The 23,844-nt window shown below is 46.0% G+C and overlaps 1 protein-coding gene across 2 annotated transcripts in view; it reads right to left on the bottom strand.

The window, feature by feature from the left end:
* The window catches only part of BLTP3A (bridge-like lipid transfer protein family member 3A), a 54,181-nt gene that overhangs the window by 9,038 nt on the left and 21,299 nt on the right, over positions 1-23,844 (bottom strand). For both annotated transcript variants that reach the window (XM_048826411.2, XM_075122065.1), the window contains exons 2-15: positions 19,748-19,910; positions 18,420-18,458; positions 16,423-16,514; positions 14,985-15,174; positions 14,287-14,427; positions 13,371-13,541; positions 11,281-11,458; positions 9,591-9,677; positions 8,745-8,909; positions 7,930-8,084; positions 6,731-6,872; positions 5,870-6,063; positions 3,504-5,059; positions 1,827-2,023 (exon numbers count right to left, since the gene is read on the bottom strand). In XM_048826411.2, the coding sequence (XP_048682368.2) occupies positions 1,827-2,023; positions 3,504-5,059; positions 5,870-6,063; positions 6,731-6,872; positions 7,930-8,084; positions 8,745-8,909; positions 9,591-9,677; positions 11,281-11,458; positions 13,371-13,541; positions 14,287-14,427; positions 14,985-15,174; positions 16,423-16,514; positions 18,420-18,458; positions 19,748-19,910 (3,470 nt within the window). The remainder of the gene's footprint in view (positions 1-1,826; positions 2,024-3,503; positions 5,060-5,869; positions 6,064-6,730; positions 6,873-7,929; positions 8,085-8,744; positions 8,910-9,590; positions 9,678-11,280; positions 11,459-13,370; positions 13,542-14,286; positions 14,428-14,984; positions 15,175-16,422; positions 16,515-18,419; positions 18,459-19,747; positions 19,911-23,844) is intronic.

Raw genomic sequence — 23,844 nt, 5'->3', positions numbered from 1 at the left:
AACATTGTGTTCTGCAGGTCCAGAGATTCATGGTCATTGTGATTCTTCCCAAGAGTGATATGTATAGTCACAGACCAGCTGCCCAGGGGCTGCCTCTTACAATCAATCTCAAAGTTGGCACTCCCATTGTTCCAGAGGAACATACCCATTACAAGAAATTATGACCATGCAGAGTGAGGCACTCATGTAGTGTGGGCCCAGCCATGAAGGGCTTTGAAGAGAAGGACATTATATATATCTTGATTTTAGTAAAGCTTTTGATACTGTCTTGCATAACCTTCTCATAAATAAACTAGGGAAATACTACTTAGATAGAGCTACTATAAGGTGGGTGCAAACCTGGTTGGAAAACCATTCCCAGAGAATAGTTATCAGTGGTTCGCAGTCATGCTGGAAGGGCATAACGAGTAGGGTCCCGCAGGAATCGGTTCTGGGTCCGGTTCTGTTCAATATCTTCATCAATGAATTAGAGGATGGCATAGAGAGTACACTTATAAAGTTTGTGGACGATACCAAGCTGGGAGGGGTTGCAAGTGCTTTAGGATTAAAATTCAAAATGATCTGGACAAACTGGAGAAATGGTCTGAAGTAAATAGAATTAAATTCAATAAGGACAAATGCAAAGTCCTCTACTTAGGAATGAACAACCATTGGACACATACAAAATGGGCAATTGCCTAGGAAGGAGTACTGCGGAAAGGGACCTGGGGATCATAGTGGACCACAAGCTAAATATGAGTCAACAGTGTAACCCTGTTGCAAAAAAAGCAAACATCATTCTGGGATGTATTAGCAGGAGTGTTGTAAGCAAGACATGAGAAGTAATTCTTCTGCTCTACTCGGCGCTGATTAGGCCTCAACTGGAGACTTGTGTCCAGTTCTGGGAGAGACATTTCAGGAACGATGTGGACAAATTGGAGAAAGTCCAGAGAAGAGCAACAAAAATGATTAAAGGTCTAGAAAACATGACCTATGAGGGAAGATTGAAAAAATTGGGTTTGCTTAGTCTGGAGAAGAGAAGACTGAGAGGGGACATGATAACAGTTTTCAAGTACAAAAAAGGTTGTTAAAAGGAGGAGGGAGAAGAATTGTTCTTCTTAACCTCCGAGGATAGGACAAGAAGCAATGGGCTTAAATTGCAGCAAGGGAGGTTTAGGTTGGACATTAGGAAAAACTTCCTAACTGTCAGGTTGATTAAGCACTGGAATAAATTGCCTAGGGAGGTTGTGGAATCTCCATCATTCAAGATTTTTAAGAGCAGCTTAGACAAACACCTGTCAGAAATGGTCTAGATAATACTTAGTCCTGCTATGAGTGCAGAAGACTGGACGAGATGCCCTCTCGAGGTCCCTTCTAGTCCTATGATTAATTAATCAAGTCTCTTAACTTCCCTGTGAGGTAGGTAACTATCCCTCCCATTTTACAGATGAGGAAACAGAGGAAGTGACTAGTCCATAGTCATGCAACAAGACTGTGGCAGAGCTGGGAATAGAATCCAAATCACCAAAGTCCCAGTTCCATGTTTTAACCCCTCTCTAGAATTAACTCCACATTTTGAGTGTGCCAGTGACCATATCATACAGATACCAGTAAGGTTCTCTTAGCCTGCACTTGCCCTACAGCTTCTTTCATGGAGAAGGCATCTCAAAAAGCAGTATCGGAGAGATTCACACTGGGTGAACTGCCCAGGAGCGAGTGACCGACAGGATCAGTTAGAGACAGACATAGTGGGATCCCTAGTATAAATCACTCCATTAGCTACATCAGAGATCAATTTAGCTGTGTGAACTAAAAATGGAAGAAAGCATACAGGCAGTTCTAGTTACCAGGGTCCATGAGCATCACGAAGCCATCACTGCTATCACTGTCCACAGACAGCCTGTCCTCAGGGCAGTTTCCGTCTTGGGAGGTGGCATCAAAGGAATGCTGGGATGCAGTCCTCTTCATGGAGAAGAAATGCATTCGGCGGCTGCTGCCGCCCACAGGGGTTGCTGCCCCCTCTTCAGCTTTAGTCACAGGCTCCCTACCAAAAACCCACAGAAACAGATAGCTTAGCCTCCAGGCACTAAATTAATTATCACAGTTACACTATTTCTATATTAAACAATACAATGTTATCAGCACAGCTTGTGGCTTCATTTAGAATGGTCAGGGATGGAATGGTGGGCAAAGCGGATTGAAACAGAAAATTTAATCCTATTTATCCACAGCAGAGACAGTGACAGTGCAAGCTTCCTGCAATGCCCCATCCAGGCATCTCAGTCCTCTCCCGGAGGGGCCACCTCTGCAGGAGAGAGAAAACTCTTCAGTTCGTGCCTTCTCTGCTGTATCTACCAGCATGGGGACCTGTTATATTTAACCTAATAGTGGCTTGTGTGGACACCTGTCTACAGGGACTCAGACTGAGATCTACCCAGACATTTCACCAAGGCCACTCAACAGCCATCAGGTAACTAGGATTGAACTAGCAACCTGGAGATGAAAGGCTCCAAGTCGCATTACCAACTCGCTGCACTATCCCAGCACCCTAGTCCCCAGCTCTCTGTATTACCTCGTGAAGAACAATTAGCACGGGACCAGCTGTAGACACCAACTCACTAAGAACTGAACTGGGAATCACCAACACATCCCAAAGGCAGTTAAACACCTGTTGGTTGGTCAGAATTTTAGGTCATGGCCAACCTGGGCTGCACTGCACTGATAACAAAGAAGTGAAAGGTTCCTGTATCCCTTGAGCCATCCAGTCCTCAGCAGTCCTTACCCACTGACGAGTCTTAACTTCCTGCACCTCCTTCATATGGGGGACAGAGAGAAAGTCACAGGAATAGTGAGAAGGGAGAAGTGGGCTTACCCTTTCAGGAGGGGATGGTTAGGAGTCTAACCATACAACACCTGATACATGTTAGTCACATCATTTATTGCACTACTAGAAGATGCTCAGATACTACCATGATAAGCGCAGTATAAGAACCTACAATGAATAGAACAAATATTGGATTTACCTACACTACCTGGAAGCATAGATTCAAATTTTTGCAGTAGCATCTACAATATACGACACAGTTAACTATGCACCAGTGTTTCAGATGAGACCTTAAGAACCAGGGTCCTGCCTTCTCTTAAACATTAGAATCATGAGATCTTTAAAAAAAGAATAGGGATTTGCCCAGGCATCCTTGACCAAAATTCCTTCCTACTATTGCACAGCAAACTGCCTGCTGCCCTCCACCCCAGAAGTGGCTACGTTACAGCAATGAAAGGTGCTAGAGACTATGGGAAGTATAGGATCTTGGATCCAAGCCACAAGCAAGAGGAAGGAAGCAGTCAGCCAACATTTTGCCCCCTTCCCAGAAAGTGAATGGCCTATAGTTTTCAAGTGTAGAGTCAGAGGGAAAGATGGACTTCTAAAGGGGAGAGGAAACGTGGATGTGTCACTGTTAAACTCCACCCCCACCTCAGCTTTGCTGTTGCTGTTCAGAAGGGTGAGAGGAGAAATCACTCACTTGGTTGGGGGTAGAGAGAGCATTTTCTCCACGGTAGAAGCCATCTTCTCCCGGCTCAGGCTGAAAGCATCTTTAGTTATAGACATGGCTTCCTTTGTGAGGTCCATGGTCACGTGCAGGGCTTCCTTAGTGGCATCCTTAGTCATATGCAGCGCGCTTGATAATTCTACCTCTAGGTTCTTCAAGGGGATGAGTTCTGCCTGCTCCTGGAGAAGGTCGTCTCCACTCTCTAATGGCAGTGCATCTGAGGATTGGCTGGAAGAAAGGGCAAGAGTGGTTTGAGGGTGGCTGCCGGGTTCGCTCAGTCTCTCTGTATCCAGGGCTTCTACAGCTTCATGTGCTTCCTCAACTGGGCCCCTCTCTGCCATGCTCTTGCTCTGTGGATCTGCTGGGTCAGCTGCTCCCAGAGCTCCATCACTCAAGGATCCAGGTAGTCTCTCTGGCAACACGGTCATGCTCACATCCGTGTTTTCAATCCCGCTGTCTTCCAGGACTTTTGAGGGGCTGCTCGATTCCTTCTTTGACCTGGCATCTGATTTAAGCTCCTTCTCTTCAGTAGCCAGCCCCTCCCTGCTGTCTGAGGGTGAGAGCTCAGATTCTATCAGGCTCGTTGTATCAGAGTCCATGGACCTGGGTTCCGAGCCAGAGCCTGGGATGGGATGCATCAGCAGGGCCATTTCAGCACCGTTGAACATGATGCCCATACATGCCGTCACGGGTTCTAACGAAGATCCAGTCAATTCCTGTGTATCTTGGGCCAATTGCACCTGCAGTGTCTGCAAAATCTCCTTCATCCTGAGCAGCACCAGGTATTGGTAGTGGTTGAGCCGCATTTTCACATGAGCGGTCGAGTACGCAAGCATGTGAATATCCGCAGAGGCTTCCATCTCTTGAGCATCCTCTCTGCCATCATCACAGTCACATTCTCCCAAGATGTCCTTTGCCTCCGGGACCTTATTAATGCTTTTCAGATCCTGCTCAGTCTTTGATCTTTGGCAGAGCCCAGGCTCTCTGGTATGGTCCTGGTATTTGGCATGATTACTAAAACTAGCAGAAGGCTTGATTTTCAACTCTGAGGCAGCAGAGGCCTGCAGCTTGGATACCTGAGCTTGCTCCCATCTCTTGGGAAGGCAAGCCCAAATGGACAGGGGGAAAGGGTCAATAAAGTTAAGGGCTCTGCCCTTTGAACTCTCAGCCCCCTCAAAGTCCAGGGAGATCTGGGTGAAGTAAACAGACCACAGGTCTTCAGAAGCGGAGGTCCTCCAAGTTGAATGGGCAAAGCCAGTGCATTTCTGGGCTCTGGCTTCCACCTGATATGCATGGCGTAAGAAGAGGGTGTGGAGGATGCTGAAGTTGTCCTGAGACTTTGGGAACTGGGTGTAGGTGGAGTGGAAGAACTCTGAATTGGCAAATCTGCGAAAGATGTTCTGGAGGGCTGAGCAGCTGCAGTGAGGGTCATAGCGTGAGTTGGTGGCAGTCATCTCCAAGGTGTGAATGGAGAGGGCCTTGGGACGGTCCCGGTGATCAGTTACTTTCTTCTCCACCGGGATACTAAGCTTCAGTGAGGGGGAATAAGTAAGAAGGGGAGAGATAAGCAGCCCATTCTATGAAAGTATATTGCACTCAGCACAGTGGTATCTGCGCTCTCTCTCTTAGCACATATTCTGAGAATGACATACATTCAGAACAACTGTTTTTTTAAAGTGTAATTTGTTCTGAAAGGTGAAAAGGTGCCGGCCCAATAGCACCAGTGACTGAAGTCCTTTATTTATTAACCACAGCTTGGGCACCAACAATGCAAGTTTATCCCATCCTGCTTCCACCCGTGTGCCCACATCTGGAAGGACCCACCTCTAGGGGAGAGAAGGGAATTTTGTCTCCAAGGCCCATTTGGGCCTAAGCCTGCTTTCCACGACTGCCAAGAACAAGGCTAGCCAGCGCCAAATGCAGTTGGATTTCAGTGCTGTGGACATTTGTCCACTGGGCACTGGTGTGAGACTCGCCAGCTCATTTTATATAGGCCAACAGCCATCAGACAGCAACAACTTTCAATTACTACTGCTTTAACCGTCTTCTAATTGGCAACCTAGAGGAGAAAGACACAATATACTACTACACCCTTTAGCCATCCATTCCTCCTCTGAAGCACCAACTTTCCTGCTTGCTCCAGGCTGGCTCTAAGCATGTGTTCTTCCATCCACAGATCACAAATCTAAATTAGCAGCAGTAGGGGCCAGTCTAGAAAGGTGGAGTTTTCATTCTCCTCTCATTCTGGGCTGCCATTGTACCTTGGTCTCTCACTTTTACCTTCAAGAAAGGGAGCAGGAAACCACTGCAGACTAGGGCAGGAAGGAAGTGAATGGTACCTTCAGCCTAAAGCCATCCAGTCGGACATCAACATGCTCATCCCGCTTTCCCGAGTCCTCCAGCTTGTAGATGGCTTTGAACTGCTCCAGGCTGCGATAGAGATCTAGGAAGAAGAGATTCACCCAGAGCACGCTCACTGCATCCAGAGTAAACATCAGGCCATTCAGCTGCAGGTACAGGTTTGGGCAGGGAACTGGAGAGGATGAGAAAGGGGCAATGAATGATGACTCAAAGAAGCTGAAGTGGTTTGAGCATGGCTAGCTAAAGCCTTTAGAGAAAGCATTCACCACAGGCCAAGAACATTAGGGTGGCAGGGGAAGAGACCACACACAAACTACACTGTAATACTGTCCACTGGTAAGGCTGCCTCATATTCAAGGATCTTCAAGTGCTTTATGGACATTAATTAAGATGCACAACACCCCTGTGAGATGGATCCCTATATCAAAGGGAGAAACTGAGGCGCAAAGGCAAAGTGACTCAGCCAAGTTCACACAGTGAGTGAGTGGTAGATCCAGGCAGAGAACTCAGATTATCCTGATTCCTGCACTAGTGCAAAGAAAAGAACCAGGAGCCCAAGACTTGAACAGATAGAAACTGGGGTATATTTTCAGTAAGCACGTTGGCAAATTATTGTCACACAAATTTAATCCTCCCTCCTAGGGGGAATTTACCCAGGATTCCAGAAGAGTGCAAAAAATCAATATATACAAAGAGAGAGGAACATCATGAGACTAAACAAGAACAGAGATGCAGAGAAACTGACTCCCTAAGTAGCTGTAAGGTGATTATGTATCAGGAGAGTTAAAGTTGGTTCCTTCGGAAGTTTACCAAGTGAGGCGCTAACCTTATTGCATTACCTGGAAATTCCTGATTGTCTGGGAAGTAATACTCTGTGAACTCGATATGAATTGCAGAGACCTGGTCTGGAAGGTTGAGGGATTTCCTGCTGCAGGAAAGCAAGGTGGAAGGTTTCTTACTCTGCTGACCAGCTGTGGAAACCTGAACAACAAAGACAAGTAGTTGCACTGGAGTCAGTTAGAAAAGTAACTGTTCATATAGCACCACCCTTTCCCACATTCATCCTCTCTCAAAGATTTATTCCTGAATCAAAGGGGCTCAGTTTACAAAATCAGAAAAATTGTCTTTCAAATGCTAGTCCCTCCAACTCAAACCGAGATCTGAAAATCCAGCTGGGAGCTTTGAATTTTCATGCCTCCTGCATCACCACCGATACAAGACGGGGCAAGGAGACGTTAATGGACAATTGTGTGGATAGAGAACAGGTAGGTGGGTGAAGTAGTATTTTTTAGTGGACCAACTTCTGTTGGTTGAAGGGACAGAAGTTGGTCCAATAAAAGATATGGCCTCACCCACCATGTCTCGCTCAGATCCTGAGACCAACATGGCTACAATACTGCCAACAAATTCTATTAATGACATGAGGCAGAACAGAATCCATCTCACTCTCTCGAAACTCTGCAGGGTTTACAGGAGGGGTGTGTGTGTGTGTGTATATGTGTGTGAGTGTGTGTGAGAGAGAGAGAGAGACGGACAGTGTGTAAAGTTTTCTGAAGCATCTGGTATTGGTCACACTGTCAGAAACAGGATTCTGGACTAGATCGGTCTTGGGTCTGATCCAGTCTGGCAATTCCTATGTTGCTGTCAGTGAAGACACTTACCAAGAAACCCTCTCCCAGCCTCACTAATTTCTCAAATACATAAAACATCATTTGCTCAGAGCTGGGCTAGGGTTTGATCAAGGTGTGGAGGGAAAGCCTCCCCAGCTTTGTAGTGTGGGCTTCAACAGAAACTCAGCAGTTTTGGCTGCAATTTGCTTTGAGTTTTGGGGTTCTTTTGAGCCTGTGTTTAGTTCAGCAGATATGAGCAATATCTAACAGAGACCTGCCAGGATCCATGAATGCTGCAGCTACAGATTCTTGTTTGGCTCTGGTTGCACACTAGGGTTTTCGTGGTTTGTGGTTTAACATGGTATCAGATGGAATTGTTCCAAAACTAAGATTGTAATCTGAACGATGGATGAGAGCCTCCTCCTGACCTGATGAATGTCTAGGTCATCCACTCGGACTACCATGCAGCTGGATCGGAGACGGTTCCACGAGGGGTGCCGAAGCGGCGGTAAGCTTGCAGGAGGTGCCAGTGTTTGGAAGCAGCCTTTCTCTGGGGGGCTTTTGTGAGGACTGGACAAAATGTCTGGGGGGGAAAAAAGTTAAAAATCACATCAGCCACAATTTAATTCATCTCCTTAGAAACCAGTTGGAGCTGTTAAACATCACACCCACAAGAGGTCTTTAGGAGGCACATGTGTTTATTGGTTAGAAATAATGGTCCCAGAGTTGGATACAAATGGGCAAGACTATGTAATGAAAGCCTATGGCTTTATGAGAAAAGAATACAGTCAAAGATCTGTGTACCCTGTGGCAAAATCAACCTAAATTCTGCAGCAAAGACTCAAGGATTCTGTGTCACTCAGACAGCTTCACATACATTCAAACATAGAGGGGTTTCCTGGACTAGCTATGAAAATGAATACCACAATCTGTCCAGAAGTCCCATGTGTCACTCATTTGAATATTAAGTTCATTGTATTTTACTCTGTCCCTATATTTGCAATTTTTCATGTGCCACAGATTTTTGTACTGATAATTCATTGCTGCATTGTACAAGTTGCCAGGGGCCAGAGCTGGAGGTCTGCTGGGGCATGATTGACCCATCATCTGCTTTTAGAGGAAGTAGCCCCTGTGGTAGGGGTGACTATCTTTTGCCCAAATCACAAGTAAGTAAGTCTGTTAATCTCTTTCGTAAAGTGGATGCAACTGAAGGAAAACCCCCAAATTAATCCAACAGTGCTACCTGGTTGCTTTTTGAAGGGGGACCTTGGAGTCTTAGTGGATCCAGCATTCATTTCTTCACAGTGCTTCTCCATCTTGCTTTGAAATTCATTCACCAGCTTCTTTGCCCACTCTCCCCGAGTCTCCATGGTCTCACAGTACTTCACCCAATGCTTGCAGGAGTCTCCTGCAGAACAAACAAACAAGGTGGCTTTTGAGAGGAGGTTCTTGTGGCTTGGATCAGCACCTGACCCCTTAGCACCCTTACTCACACGTGCACCTTTTAAATGCTCTCCTCCAACTGGGACCACCACTGACATCTGGCCATGGAACCCTGCATGTGACTCCCTGTTAAACAATGCAGGCTTCCCCATAGCACAGCTGCCCATGCCTGCAAGGGTTCCAGATTGAAGAGTTTCTTTGCAGGTGCCATTTCTCCTCTGTAAGACTACCACCATTTCCACTGTGAGGGGTCCTGAGTTACACACAACTGCTGCTGGGTTCCTCCTAGGCCTCATCCCTTACACTGAAGCCCTTTCAAGCTGACCAGCCTCATATAGGAACCAGATCCACAGCTTAGGCAACGGGAAAGGTGGGGGGATTTAACCTTATGACTTTATGACAGAGAGCAAAGTGTTCCCTTTCTTGTAGCCTGGTTCCTTTTCTCCTTAGGGGTAAGAGTGCCATTCAGCCATAAAGAAGTGAATTGGGTTAGCCCTGCAAAGAGAATTCAAGTCACAAGACCTCTCTGCACAACCTTCCTCAGTCTTACCTGCCTGCTTCAGCCCACAGTCTTGTAGCAACACGTTTCCTCATAATCTCTCTTTTTATCCCCTTCACGAATGAGGAAAGAACAAACTCCCCTTACCTGTCCAGTGGAAGGGATAATAGTCAAAAGCCATTCTCCTGAAGGTGAGCTGCATTGCACCTCCCATCACCCCATGCTTTGAGGAGCCTGTGGAAAGACAGAATAAAGAACATCTGCGTATCAGCTGGGCAAGCCAAGTCCTAACTGAGGGGAATTCAGAGCAACTTTGCATAACTCCCTGAGCCGCTACTGTACCAGCATCTCACTTCGGTGTTAGGGGGCACTGTATTGCAAGCGGTACCGGTACCTTCTTTTACACGAAACGTAAAATCTTGCTCAGTAAAGGATTCCACCTCCCTTTTTACACCAGAAGATGTCAATCCTGGGGCCGCGGCTAAATTCTAATTAGAGTCATTGCTTTCTCTCTCTCTCTCTAAAATTCCCCCTGAGGTTTCAGTTGGCTATATAAAGTGGTGTTCTCCATGTGCTGTCCTGAATAGCTGGGAAAGAATTGATAAGCACTGCTGACTAGTTGCCACATTCCATTCCAGAGGTGACTGCATTTCTGTGATGCGTGAGTAATCCCTGTATATATATATATGGTACAGTTTGCAAAGCACTTTGGGATTCCATGGTATGAAAGGGCTATATAGAAGGATACCATTTTAAGGTAAGATGCAGCAGTGATTATACTTCCTTTTAGGTTTGGCAGCATCTCCCATGATCATCTAGGCCAGGAAACAGACAATGGAATGAAACTGACTAACCATTAGTGCCATCAAGAAAACTAGTGCACCGCACACAAAACTGCATAGCACCCCTGTGTCACTGGCAGTTACGGTTCTCACCACTGTAGCCAACAATATGGTAACAAAATAAAGAGGACAACGCAGCTTTGGGCTGCAAATGCTGAGGCTTTAAATCACAGGGTTTATTACCAGCCTGTTCTCTCTATATGGCTCTGATGAAAGTCCAGCTGGAATACTGTGTGTACTGCAGTTCCAGGCAATTCAGCAACAAGAAAAGGAGACAAATTGGAGCAAGGTCAGAGAAAAGCAACAATAATTATCAGAGGGCGTTGAATTATGAGGAAAGATTTATAGAAATAAATATCTAGAGCTTGGCTAAGGGACAACCAAGATTGCGGGGGACTGGAAGAGGGGCTTCTTCAACAGGGAGGGAGAGGAATCATGCAGTATGGCCCACTGGGATAAACTAGGAGGAATGGGATTAAAATCAGGAAAGGCCAATTTTAAACTGAATTATTGGGAAAGCACTCCTGGCAGAGAGATCTGCTAGACTGGGGAATGGTCTTGCAAGGAAAGTGGGGGAAACCCCATTGCCTAGCCCATTTAAAACTAGGCTAGCTAAACTACCAGAAAATAAATGGTAAGGAACAATCCTATACTGACCAAGTGAAATGAGCTATTAGACCATCTAATCTACCTCTTTGTTTGGTGACAGATTGTTCCCTATTGCGTATTCTCTAGTGCTTTGTCCAAGCCAGTGAGAGGACTTCCTCTCCTTCCCCTAGGAAGCTACACCACATATGCAAGTCTCCTGGTACTTAGGACAGTGTCACCCCCACAAAGAGTGAGCTACTGACACCAGCCACACTGTGATATGCTAACATTGAACTCAGAAGTGCAGAATTAAATGCACGTGCACACATGAAAAAGAAGTACCCCCCATGATCTGGTTTATTTCTTTCTCCTCCAGTCTCTCCCTAGTGCTGCTCTTGGTTGGGTACCTGACTCCCGGGTGTGGCTGTCATCACAGATGTGCAGGTCCAGACGGGAGATGAATAGGTGGTAGGAGGACTCTTTCATGTCATACTTCTCAAAGTACTGGCTGATGCTGCTTGCATTCAGACTGCCTCCAAATGTCTGGGACCAGGACTGGTGGGCACTAGGAGCAGGTGGTGTGGTCTAGAATACACAGGAACATGTTCTTCAGGTATCAGTACATCATCAAAGGAAAATAGGGAAGCAGATTCTAGTGCACTGGAAACAGCTGATGTTTACACCCCACAGTGAAAGAGCCTGAATAGCGTTCCCCAAATAAAAGGTCTCTGACCAGTGGTTCTAACACAGCATGTATAAGGAAAGAACCAAACGTAACTGAATAACTAGAATTTATGATTATCAATTTGATCTTGAGCTTCCGTTTCTGCAGACATAGACTTTGCAAAGCTTAAAGCTGTTGCAGGTCCATCAATTGATTTATAATCAGTGGAGGCAGCAAGGTCCAGCGGACAGGGTACCAAACAGGGAGTCAAGATATCTGTGTTCTATTCTAAGCTCTGCTGTGTGACCTTGGGAATGCTCCATGCCTCAGTTTCCTAATCTCTAAAATGGGACTAATGATGCTCACTTATCTTTGGAAAATGCTTTCCAATCTATGGATGAAAAGGGCAATATTAGCATTATTATTTAAAGTCCTCTTGGCCTTATCTCACAGCACTGTTTGCAAAAACCTTCTCTTCTGCAGTTCCTGCTATCTGGAGAAACATCCCTTTTCTCACCTCATGCTCTCTGGCTCTTTGCAAATCTCTGCTGGAAACATCTTTCATCCTTTGCCTTGTACCCTTTAATTTCACTTTCCCTCTACAGCAGTTATTTAAACATCTCTCTGTTATTTAACTTTGCTGAGTATTTTGAAAACTTCTTTTTAAAAAAACATTTGCAAAGGTGGGGGGGGGGGGGGTTCAACGGCTAACAATGGAAGGAGGGTAGGAGAAACAGCTGGTTAGAGGTTAAGAAATACAATGAGCTGTGTGTGCTGCAAACGAACAATACAAACATCTCAGAGCACTGCGAGCCCCCTCGCAGGATACTGAGAGAAAAAATGATGATCCTGAAATGGGCTGATCTGTGTTCTCCCCTGAGCACCCCGAATCATGACAATTTTTACAAGGTTGGAGTGCCCCTCATGTAGATTTTTATTTTGAGAAAGGAACTTGGAGACGGGAACTTCCTAGCAGAGGCCGAAGAGATTATTTCCAGGATATATTCATTATCTGTTATTACCAAAACAAAATCTATGGGCCCCCTGACACCTTGTGATAGTCCTGCCTCGAGCAGGGGCTCTCAAATTGTGGGTTGGGACCCAAAAGTGGGTCATGACCCCTTTTTAATGGGGTCGCCAGGGCTGCTTAGACTTGCTGAGGCCTAGAACCAAAGTTCAAGCCCCACTGCCCAGGGCCAAAGCCCGAGTCCCAACACCAATGGTCGGGGCTAAAGCTCTGGGAGGTTGGGCTCAGGCTTCGGCTTTAGCCCTGGGCGGCCGGGCTCAGGTTACAGGCCCCCTGCCTGGGGCTGAAGCCCTTGGGCTTGGCCCCCGCCCCCCCTGCGGTGGCAGGCTCAGGCTTCAGTCCCGCCACTCCTGGTGTTGTGTAGTAATTTTAGTTGGTGGAAGGGGGTCACGGTACAATGAAGTTTGAGAACCGCTGGCCTAGAGGATCACAGAATTTTCCATCTCTTTTTCCCCCAGACCGATTCTAGCCCATGACCATTTGAAAATGTTCACTGATCATTTTTGGTGGTGGGTGCAATGCCTGTAAGTCATGTTTTTAATCCCAGTGGTGACTCCATACCCATGTGTGCCCAAGCTTGCACCAGCTGAGCTTTTAGGACTTCTCCCAATGCTCACACCCATAAGGGGTGCTGACAGGACTTTTGGGAAGCTGCACAGATTACAGCTTTCCTACCTCTTCCCGTCATCAGAGAGACCACTCGGCAGCAGGCACCCATCTGTATGTGTATATGGAGAATCCATGCTGCCTTTTCCATGTCTCTTCCTTTTTCCCAGGACGCTCATGCTTAGGTGATAGCTGCTTACCAGGACAGGTTCTGGTGCCATACTCTTCCTCTGCTGGGAAGATTTCTCCATGGCTTCACTCAAGGACTCTGCATACTTCATCATGGCTTTCAGCTGAGAGTCTGTCAGCACCCAGAGCAAGTCGTCAAGGAGGAACATCAGCTTAGATGCCACCACGTTGCAATCTTTGGTCTGAGCCAACCAAAGAGAGAGAGAGCAGCAAGATTAACATAACAATTTTAACCATACACATTTATTCCTCTGGGGACTTGTGGATTGTAGCAGCTGCAAAATATGTCACTTTAGAAATCATATGAGATAAAATAGGGTAGAAGGAGGCCATTCATCTGACTGAGAGGTGTCCAGGGTACCCCAATATTATTCAGTGGGATCTGTTGTCTCAGCTGAGCACCAAGCTAGTCAAATCTGTCTCCACCTAAGGAGGCATGTGCCCAACTGCACTGAAGGAAGAGTGGAGATGCAGGAGGTTTATTCTTTCTAATCGACACTTCATCACCTCTCTCCTTCTCCTGTTTATAGTACAACTAAGTCTGGCAGTGATGTAAGCACTCAATAAAAGAGGACACAGCACACTTTTACATGACTGTGACAGAGGATTATTCACGCACTTGCCCTGCTGCATGCATTCCTGAACTAAGAAATGAGCTGTTCTGAGTACACAAGATAAGAGCTCAGCGTGTACCTCACTGAAACCACAGAGCAATACAGCATCTAGGGCTCTGCTTTTGTGGAGAAAAAGCACAAGCACTGAGAAGGGAGGGCATAGGTACCATCACCAGACACAGGAATAACTATCCCTCTCTGTGCCTCTTCTCATTTTTGAGATTCAATTGAGTACGGACATTATTCCTGATCGGGGAGATGCAATCAGGACTTTACCAGGCAAATCACTCCTGCTATCAGTGGAGATACTCACTCTTCTCTTGAGAGAAATTTGGATCCTGCCTTGATTGGTAATGAGTCTCAAAGGAGTGGTAGTGGGATCCTGATCACCATTGTCAGTGGCATCTGCCTCTATCCGAAGTGTCTGCCAAGTGAGCTCTTTAAATGTCAAAACCTACCCAGAGAGAAAGAGAGACCAGGAGACAAACAGGAAAATGCTGAGGATTTCACCAACTTCAAGACTTTAACGATAGAAACGTTTCACGGTAACAGTGCATAGGCAAGAAAAGAAACAGATATAGAAGTGAGGAAGGAAGAGACACCATCTTTCTTCTGGAATCGCAGTAATAAATGGAGGAGCTGCCCTGGGATCATATAATCCTCCCTCTACAGTGCAATCACAGCAGAGACTAGTTAAAATGTATTGATTGCAAGGGAGCTCACAGCTTCTCCAGTTTTTCATTCTCCCACTAAGGAGATGCTATGAAGAAGTGTGATGGGGACCACTGGCTATGGAAGAGTTCAGAGTGACTCCAGTTCCCAATGGATACTTTAGACTGTGGTATAGAGGTCACTGAGGTTCCTTAGAGCCATCCATACTGAGACCAAGATGTGAGAATTCAGAGAAAATGAACCAAGGCCCCAAATCTGCCAGACCCTTCAGGGACCATGGAAGAGACCTAAATGTGACACCCCCGTATGCTGCATCTGCCAATGCAGAGAGGGTCTTACCTCTCCTCTCTGAGTGTCAGTGATGCGGGTGAAACGTAGGTCACTCTGCTGCCAGTTGGGATTCACACTGTATCCCTGGAGCTGCCACAGTTCAAAAGAGGCATGGAAGGCCTTGGAGTGAATCTTGATAGTGATGGAATTGACAACAATGAACATTCCCTCCACAACCTTTTCGGCAAAGCCATACTCGCTGTAAAGAGAAGAACCCTCAAAATCATGATTCTATAAAAAGGAGCCCCCGTTCAGGCTGACCCAGTGATAACAAATGACTGTCACAAAGGAGACCTAAGGTTCAGAAGCAGCCTGGCTCCATGGAGATGGACTACCTCCAGGAGAAGTGCACGGAAGATGGAAATACCATCACCTGTGCTAATAAGGCACCCCCTATTTGATAGATTAGCCTCAGCCATGGTTACAACTGAGTGTTCAAAGCCATCGCCATGGTAGGCAGGAACAGAGGAAGAAGAGTAAATGATGGAGCAAGGGGTGGGCAAGAGGGTGTAGTGCACATGGAAGCTGAAGTTGAACTCCTGGAGTCAGCCTCTCACTCCCAAGGCCAGAGACAGAAATACTCCTGTCCCACACAACACTCCGGCAAGCACTGCCAGCTGATTCAGAAGAGACACAACTGTTAACATAGCCACGAAGGTGCATACAGCACAGTACAATGGGCAGAATGGGTTAAACCTGTTAGAGCTTCTGGGTGGGTTTGAAGTGTCATAGCTCTGTCAATGGACTTCCCAAAAAAATGACATGTCAGCCACCCAGCCAGGCACAATACAGTGCAGAGTGAACATGGGGAATGCTTTGTGAGACAGCAGAGTCTTTGGAAGGTTTCTGTGAGTGAACGTTACTTGTTTCTAGCCTGGAGGGGCAACATGAAAGCAGGAGCTGAGTTAGGACGGGGATAAAGGAGTGGTCAGGAGAGAAGCTTGGGTGGGGTGTTGGGAAATGTGATGGAGCACAGCCAGAGGAGAAGAACACAGGTGCAGGCCAGGCAGAATTTTCAGTGAAGCTTTGGAAGCAAGGAGAAGATTTAGGTCTCTGCCAAAGATGAGGGAAATCAATGCAGATGTTCAGGAAGTGGGAAAGAGAGACTTTGCCAGAGGAGCAGGAAAGGATGGGGAGGTGGGCTGCAATGAAGGAATCCTATCCACTGCTTCCTAAGGGGAGAATGGAAGCTGCAATGCAAAGGCTCTGGGGAACATGGCTTAAAGGAGCTGGGCATTCTTAAGGATCTAGTCTAGGTCAACCCTGGCCAGCTGTACAGACTTCTGCCAAACCCTGTCCCCATCTCACAGTTGAAAAGGCTGGGAGAAAACAATTCCCCTTTTTTATTGCAAGGCTCCTTCACTATTCAGAATGGACAATCAGGAGTGCCTGCCCAACACAGATAATACAGTGTCAAAAACTAACTGTAGAGTTAGGAGGTGCCAACCTTTGACCTGCAGCAAGAGCAATGGGAGACTGTCCATTGGGTGGCCGAGGCTCTTCACAGGTTCGCATCTCCACCTCCACCTTATCCAGGTACTGCAAACACAGGAAACAAGAAGTAAGCATGACATTAAGACTCGGGATGAGCATTATGGTCCTAGATTTGAAATACATAGGGGGTCACTGGAACTGCTGGGTCAAATACCAACAAGGTGGACTCCACCTTCCACCATTCTCAGGGAATTCACTGTGTGTGAGTGGGTATTTCAAATGAGACCTTAAAAACCAAGGTCCCATCTGCTCTGCATGGACACTGAAAATCTCACAGGGCGCTTTTCATAAAAGTAAGGGGGTTGGCTGAGCATCCTTGACTAAAGTATCTATCCTTCTCCCCATTTCAACTCTGCACCTGGCAGGTGCCCTCCACTCTCATGCAGCACTGCGGCTGATTCCTGTCGTACCCCTGCCTGCAGCCCCTGTGCAATCTGCTCACAGCTGTCCACGTTTCTACAGCTGGTCTGTAGCTGTGTTTGTGCAGCCTCTTCTTCCCACAGGCCCCAGAGACCCAAAACTTCCTGTCTACTCCAGGCAGGAGCACGTCTAGTGTGTGGAGCTTGGCACAGGCAGTTGGGTAGTTGCACACAATGAGGGTGAACTGCTAGGTGTGCTCATCAAGTTGGGAGATCAGAAAAAATCATTTAAAAAAGCCATGGGGGGGATTTGAAGGTGGGGTGTGGCTTCCGGTCTCTGAGCGTGGAGTTTAAAGTTGTGGCCAGAGCAGTCACTGTTACAGAGAATGGAGCATTGTGGGACAGCTGCTGGAGGACTGTTAGGGTTGATACAAGTCATACAATATCTATGCTCACACTACATTAACCTCAGTAGGTGAACCATGGTTCTATGCCATTCGGGGAGGTGGTTTTACTGTGTGACTAACAGGTGCTTATATCAGTGGGAGACAAATTTGAACATAGACACATGTACAAATAGGTCGACACAAATCGACCTAACTTTGTAGTACAGACCAGGTCTCAGAGGTTGCTGCATTTCAGTGCTAATGTACACACAGTCTCCAAAGTACTTTGAGATCCACTGAGAAAAATCTATCACTGGTTTCACATCTACTTGTAGAGAACACTTTTATTATATACTTCAGAGCAAGTTTAGCATCCTGGGGCCAGTGGAAATGTCATCTGGGCAATTCTTACCAGATCCCAGGAACTTGTACTCTTCCCTAGGGCCACCCAACAGTTGACCATAGGACAGCACAGAAACATCAGAAAAGGCCTTAGGGTACTTCTAAACTGCAAAAAAAACCCAACAATCGTAAACCCCATGGCAGCTAGTCTCAGAGCCTGGGTCAACTGAGTCAGGAGCATGGGGCTCATGCTATGGCATTAAAAATACCCCTGTAGACATTCCCTCCCTGGAGCTGGCTACGAAATCCAATGAAGGGAGTAGGTCTCAGAGTGTGGGCTCCAGCCCCCCTCACCAGGTTTCAAATCCAGGGTCCAGTCCAAGCAGAAACGTCTATACACTGCTATTTTTAGCCCTGGAGCACAAGCCCAAGTTAATTGACCCGGGCTCTGAGACTCGCTGCTGTGGGGATTTTCTTGCAGTGTAGACATACCCTTAGAGACAAAGACACTTCTATGAGACCTGGGTGGTAAAAAAAAATTCACATCTCACGTGACCTTAGAGAAGCCTCTGTGCAATGGGCTGGATTTGATCAGCAGCTGAGATGATGCATGCATCCGACGAAGTATTCACCCACAAAAGCTTATGCTCCAATATGTCTGTTAGTCTATAAGGTGCCACAGGACTCTGCCGCTTTTACAGATCCAGACTAACACGGCTACTCCTCTGATACTTGACAGCTGAGATGTTATGTCACAAAAGCTTCAACACCTCTAGCTGTAAGAACCAATTGTCCCTTTGCAGGAACAATCCCTTAGCTAAGATTTATTACAAAGAAGGAAGAAGACTAAAACAAAATATTACCAGACAAATCGGGTGCGTCTTCAGTTTCGTCCACTGGATCTGTAAAGACAGAGCTCAAGTTGCAGAAGGTTCCTCAATATGCCCAGGTTTGAACGATTTCAGGGACACCCAGTCAAGCCCCCCAGAGATCAACTCACTTAAAGTCCTGCTGTGCTTTGAGAGTTGATCACATAAAAATAGCACTGACAATACAGGTTCACTGCGTCTCACTGACTCCAGATCAAATGGGCTACCACAAACAACTGAAAAGATGTTCAAACAACCTGCTGTGTAAGCCCAGTTTGGCTTTTGTATTTCAGGCTGAGTCTTTTCCTTCTCATGCATCATCACCAGTGATATATGCTCTGCAGCCCAAATTCAGATTTCACTTTTGCATGAGCAACTCTGTTGTCTTTAATCGCTTTACAATCAATTAATTCAGGCTGTAACTGGAATTTAGTTTACAGTTCTGTAGATTATGCTCAAACCTGAATACAATCCATTTTACCCCCACTGACCTGTGTTTGCTCTGCAGTTCTAGGAGCAGCAAGAACTAATACTTGTTACTAAACTGAGCAGATCCAACTCTGAATACATACAGGAAGCAGCTGAGATGAGTAAAAGGAGGCCATTTTTACAGTCATTTGGCAGAGCAGAACCAGACTTTAACAGAAAGTCTTTTCCACATGCTAAACGCTTTTGCCTTAATTTAGTGTAACTGTGTCTAACATCAGCTGAGGTTAAACAAACAACTTCTCATTTAATGTCAACTGAAAAAAATCCATTTCCTGACCCAAAAAGCACTTGGAACAAGATTTTCAAGATGAAGAGGCCCATTCTCTGTGCACAAGTGCAGCTGTGACTGCATGTGCAACTACTGCGATTATACTAGCAAGCCAGATAATTGTGGGTGCAGAGGCTGGTAAGATGCCTAGCAAATCATTTTTCACATGCTTTTACCCAATTTGCACATTATTTCTGAAGTCTCCATTGCTTAAAATGTGACCTTTAAATAACCGTTACTGCACGGAAACTCATGGCACAAGGAGGTTTTCAAAAAATTTCAATCAGCATTTATTTACACTTTACATTCCTGTTTCAGCCCAGTTTGGAGGTTTGTGTGAACAGCCAGGGCAACCTGGGATGGCTGTTTCACTCTTTCAGCATTAAAGAATAAGTCAGGGGCAGAAGGGAGAGGGGCAGGATATGCCTCCGCTACCACAAGTTCATTTCCAGTTGAGAAAGCTGATATCCTTTATCAAAAGCCCCAGATAACATCAAATGCAGACCGACATCAAGTGGGCTGCATTGTGTTTAGAGGACACCATTAGTGCGGCATCTCAACTCACCCGGATGGAAGCCTTGTTACAGTAGACACGGGTGATAGCTAGCCAGGTGGGCAGCTCCAACACATTCTGCAGCACCTCTTCATCCAGTTCCAAGTTGGTCAGCTGCCCCTGACCTTTCAGTGTGCTCAGGTTAATTTTGTCTGGAGAGAGATTCTTAGTAAACCTGTGGAAAAGAGGAGTTAAGAGGCAATATGACAACAACTTCCAATGTGCCTGTGTCTATGGAGAGGAGGGTTATTTTGATGGTAAACACCTCCCTGTTGTTTGCAAAGCACCTCATACGCTCAGGGGACTATAGAGAGAGAAAGAGATAGAATAATACGGACACCATACCACCACACAGTGGGCAAACCATTGCATTTCTATAGTGCATTGTGTGAGCTGCCCTGCCAGTTTTGCAGCATCCAGTTAGGCCCCAAACCAACTCCCACGGACTTCAATGGCAACTGGGTCAGTTCCCTAAAGAGTCATAAGTGCATTCGTCACCTAAGTACTATGGAAATTGGCCCACTATAAATACCTCAGAGAGAGAGAGAGAGAGCAGTAGTTTGGTCCAATATTTCCTTTTCTTTTTTTATAATAAAGCGTAAGATCAGACATCCCGCCCCACAGAAAAATCTTCATTGAGCTCGAACTGAGGTTGCAAGAACATAGCCAAAACTAAAGGGGAAAAAAAATACAGTTTAAAATATAGGTGGGAAGGCAAGGTTGTTAGGTGTCACTTGGAATTTCTTGCCTTTCAGATGTTTCGATTACATAGAAGAGGGCAGAGTTAAAGCCACCCCAGAAAGCGTCTTCACCCTAGGCATCCTCCAAAGAAGCTATGACAAGTATTCTAGTATCATAGCTAGCTGACAGTTAAACCCTGGGTACCATGGCAGCTCAACAAAGAAGCTTGGTGGGTGTCTTTAAGGCCCATATAGTTTGGCATTTTAAATGTTTTAAATCAAATCAGGAGAGACAGCACTGGAAACCCAGAAATTAACGTAATTGCATTAGGGCACAAAGAGAAAATGAAACTGACTAGAAACAAATGCAACTGGACAATAGTTTCACTCCCCAAGGTAAGCGGCATGCAAAAAAATATTAAGAAACTTATAGCATCAATGGTGGAGAGAGATTAGATCAGTTTTACTGATCACTCATATTACTGTCACAGGGAAGTAAAGGATTTTAAATAAATTATTTTATCAGTCTCTTTAAATACTAGTCTCACAGCCGAACCCATTCCTGTCCCTCATTAGTGAAGCTGATTCATGCTCACCAGTGTCCCAAGCTAAGAAACAGGGATATACATGGTCAGTGAAACATCAGTGTGACTGCCCATAACATAACCCTTCACCCTGCTTTTCACAATCAACTCAGCCATGCCCTGCTTTTCTTCTGTCTACCATCTGCTGCTGATCTCTCCTGTCAAAATTTCCCCTTCAAAAAGGGTTTGCTTTTTCCAGGTCTGCTGTATGCACCCTGGTGTCTTCAAATTCCAGATACGCCACACGTTTGATGGATGAGAACAATTTGATTAAGGGCACAAAAGAGAGGTGCAAAGGATTCTGGGGCAAATCTGAAAACATCCAGCTGAACTGGAAATACCAAGGATCCTTTTGGAAGAGTACTCAGGTCAGTTAGGGCAAGCAAAGATGAGGGCAATCTCGGAGGAAGGTAATGGTGAGCTGCAAAGAACCCTGCATCAGCAGAATGAGCACAAAATTACAGCAGCATGCAGGATTCTGCTTCTTCCCAATTGGGATGGTGCAGCCAAAAACTGGGATACTTGGCAGGTCCATCTCAGTGCCTAAACAGGGAAGAAAACAAAAAGCAGCCATGCTGGATTAAGCTGTGTTAGAAATCTTGGAACAGTTCTTCCTCATGAATGAAATACACCTTTCCCATCACCCGGTTGAAGGGTTCAGAAAAGCTTCGTTCCCCACAGCAGTGATTTGCCAGGCACTTGCGCTTGGAAGAATCTGCTTTCTCTGACCCACCAGGAGTAGTTCAGGGATGCGGGGGATTCAGAAGTTTAATAACAGAAATGGAAATTTACATAAATTCCTGGGTTAGAGAGAGAATTTAGGTTACTCTGCTCCTTCACAAGGTTGCAAGATTTCTCATTCAGATTGTAAGATTGTGAATAAGGTCAATCGAGAGGAGCTTAAAGTTTCCCATGCCTTTGGTCCAGCCAGTCCCCAAATCCCATCTACACTGCAATAACCACAGTAGTATATTGAAAGGCATGGCTGTCCCTTAACACAAATAAAACATGGTTCAATCTCAGTGTAGATGAGACTGAACCATGTTTTAATTGTGTTACTGAGTCATGGGTCAGCCCCACGAAGTCCAAAGCTGTGGTGTGTTTTAGGAACATGGTACAATCCCATCTATGACAAAAGAGAAAAGTTAGGATTTGACCATGTTGTAACCAGGTCCTTCATTATGCAGCCAGCCAGCCCTGTTTGGAGGCAGAGCCTGTATAAGAAGAGGTGTTTGGCCCTGGCAGAGGGGATTATCAGACCCAGCTGGGGAAGGGTTAGGCAGTTCCTATGAAGGACTGAAAGAGCTCAGTTGAAGAGAAGGCTGGAGGAAGTAGGGCAGCTCTAGTGGCAAGGGGAGAGATGTAAGGAGAAAGGCTGCTGGGCCCCTACAGCCTGTGTTGGTCAAGGGAATAGCTTGGTTTTGTGTTAACTTACGAGTTTTGGGTTTGAAAAATAAACTGCTCTGAAAGAAGAGCTAGAACTAGACTCTGGGCACGGTGTCAATCCTTCCTGGGCTTGGGAGACAGGCCAGCAACCTACTATAGACTGGACTGACGACCAGAGAAGTTGTATTTGCCTTGCCAGTATCTCACTGCAATGTTTGACTACATGGTTTCCCTCTCTGCACTAGGGAAGCCAGTGAAGGCTGCAGCTTGCATAGCACCACAATGCCATGGGATTCAGAAAGGATGGAGTGTTTCTGCCAGATTTACTCCCTGTTTAAGCCAGAGCCATTTTACACATTCCTCCATGCTAATTCTAATTCTTCACAGCGGCGCAAGTGGTGGAAAAGAAAGGCCCCATTGTCAGCCAGAGTAGGATTAGATTCACTCGTTAGTCACACGCTGCAGTTCTCTCACTCCCCTTTCCCTGCACTGGCCTGGCTGCATGTGCTGCCCTATTGTGCAAGGCACAAAGACAGTCCTGAGAAACTGGGCCAGCATCTTGGGGATAGTGAAGGTGGGGGGCGGGGGCAGGGGGAGGAGGGGCTATTGTGCTGGTTTCATCAATCTCACTACAGGAGTGTGAGTTGAACTTGGAAACTGGCTGGGATTAGTTGCTTATCAGCCAATCTAGAATTTCCTCCAGAACAACGTATTTATCCAAGTGAACATTGTGCCAGGGCAGAATCTGAAGCGAGGAGAGAAGCAGTTATGCATTTCACTGCAGCCAAAAACTCTCCTCCTCGTAGGAGAAGCTGGGACGTGAACAGCTGTGAGCTTGCCTGCTGCTTGTATTTCCACACCATTCTCTGCAGTAATGATTTCTGCTGGGGAGGATTGCAGTATGAGACCTCTACAGACTTTAACCTGCCGTGGAAGTTCTCTCCTTTCCAGGCCTAATAAGCTAGTATATCAAATGGTTTGTCTCCCGTCACATGACAGCATCACACACCTGTCACTATCTAAGGCTCACACAGAGAAAGAGGTGACTCCTTTTCTTTTTACAGAGCGAGAGAGGCCATCCTGTTTACTTTGGACAAATATTTCCTCATTAAACCAGAGGAAACCCTTATATAAACACACATGAGAAGTTTCAGAGGGGTAGCCATGTTAGTCTGTATCAGCAAAAAACACTGAGGAGTCCTTGTGGAACCTTGGAGACTGAAAAATTTATTTGGGCATAAGCTTTCGTGGGCTATGAGAAGGGCACATGAGAAAGCAGCCAAGATCAACACAGTTCTCAATTACTATATGGCAAAATCTGGTGTGTGTAAGATTACATATTCCAGCGTGTGTGACATTCTACAGGTGACAGGTTCATTGTAGGAGCATAAACAATGATCTCACAAATCTGTTAACGAAGAGAACTAAAGATCTCAAAGAATAATGCCTATCATCTGGT

The sequence above is a fragment of the Caretta caretta genome, chromosome 21 (genome assembly GCF_965140235.1).
Source record: "Caretta caretta isolate rCarCar2 chromosome 21, rCarCar1.hap1, whole genome shotgun sequence".
Lineage (NCBI taxonomy): Eukaryota > Metazoa > Chordata > Testudines > Cheloniidae > Caretta > Caretta caretta.
This window is presented reverse-complemented; position numbering and strand designations above follow the sequence as displayed.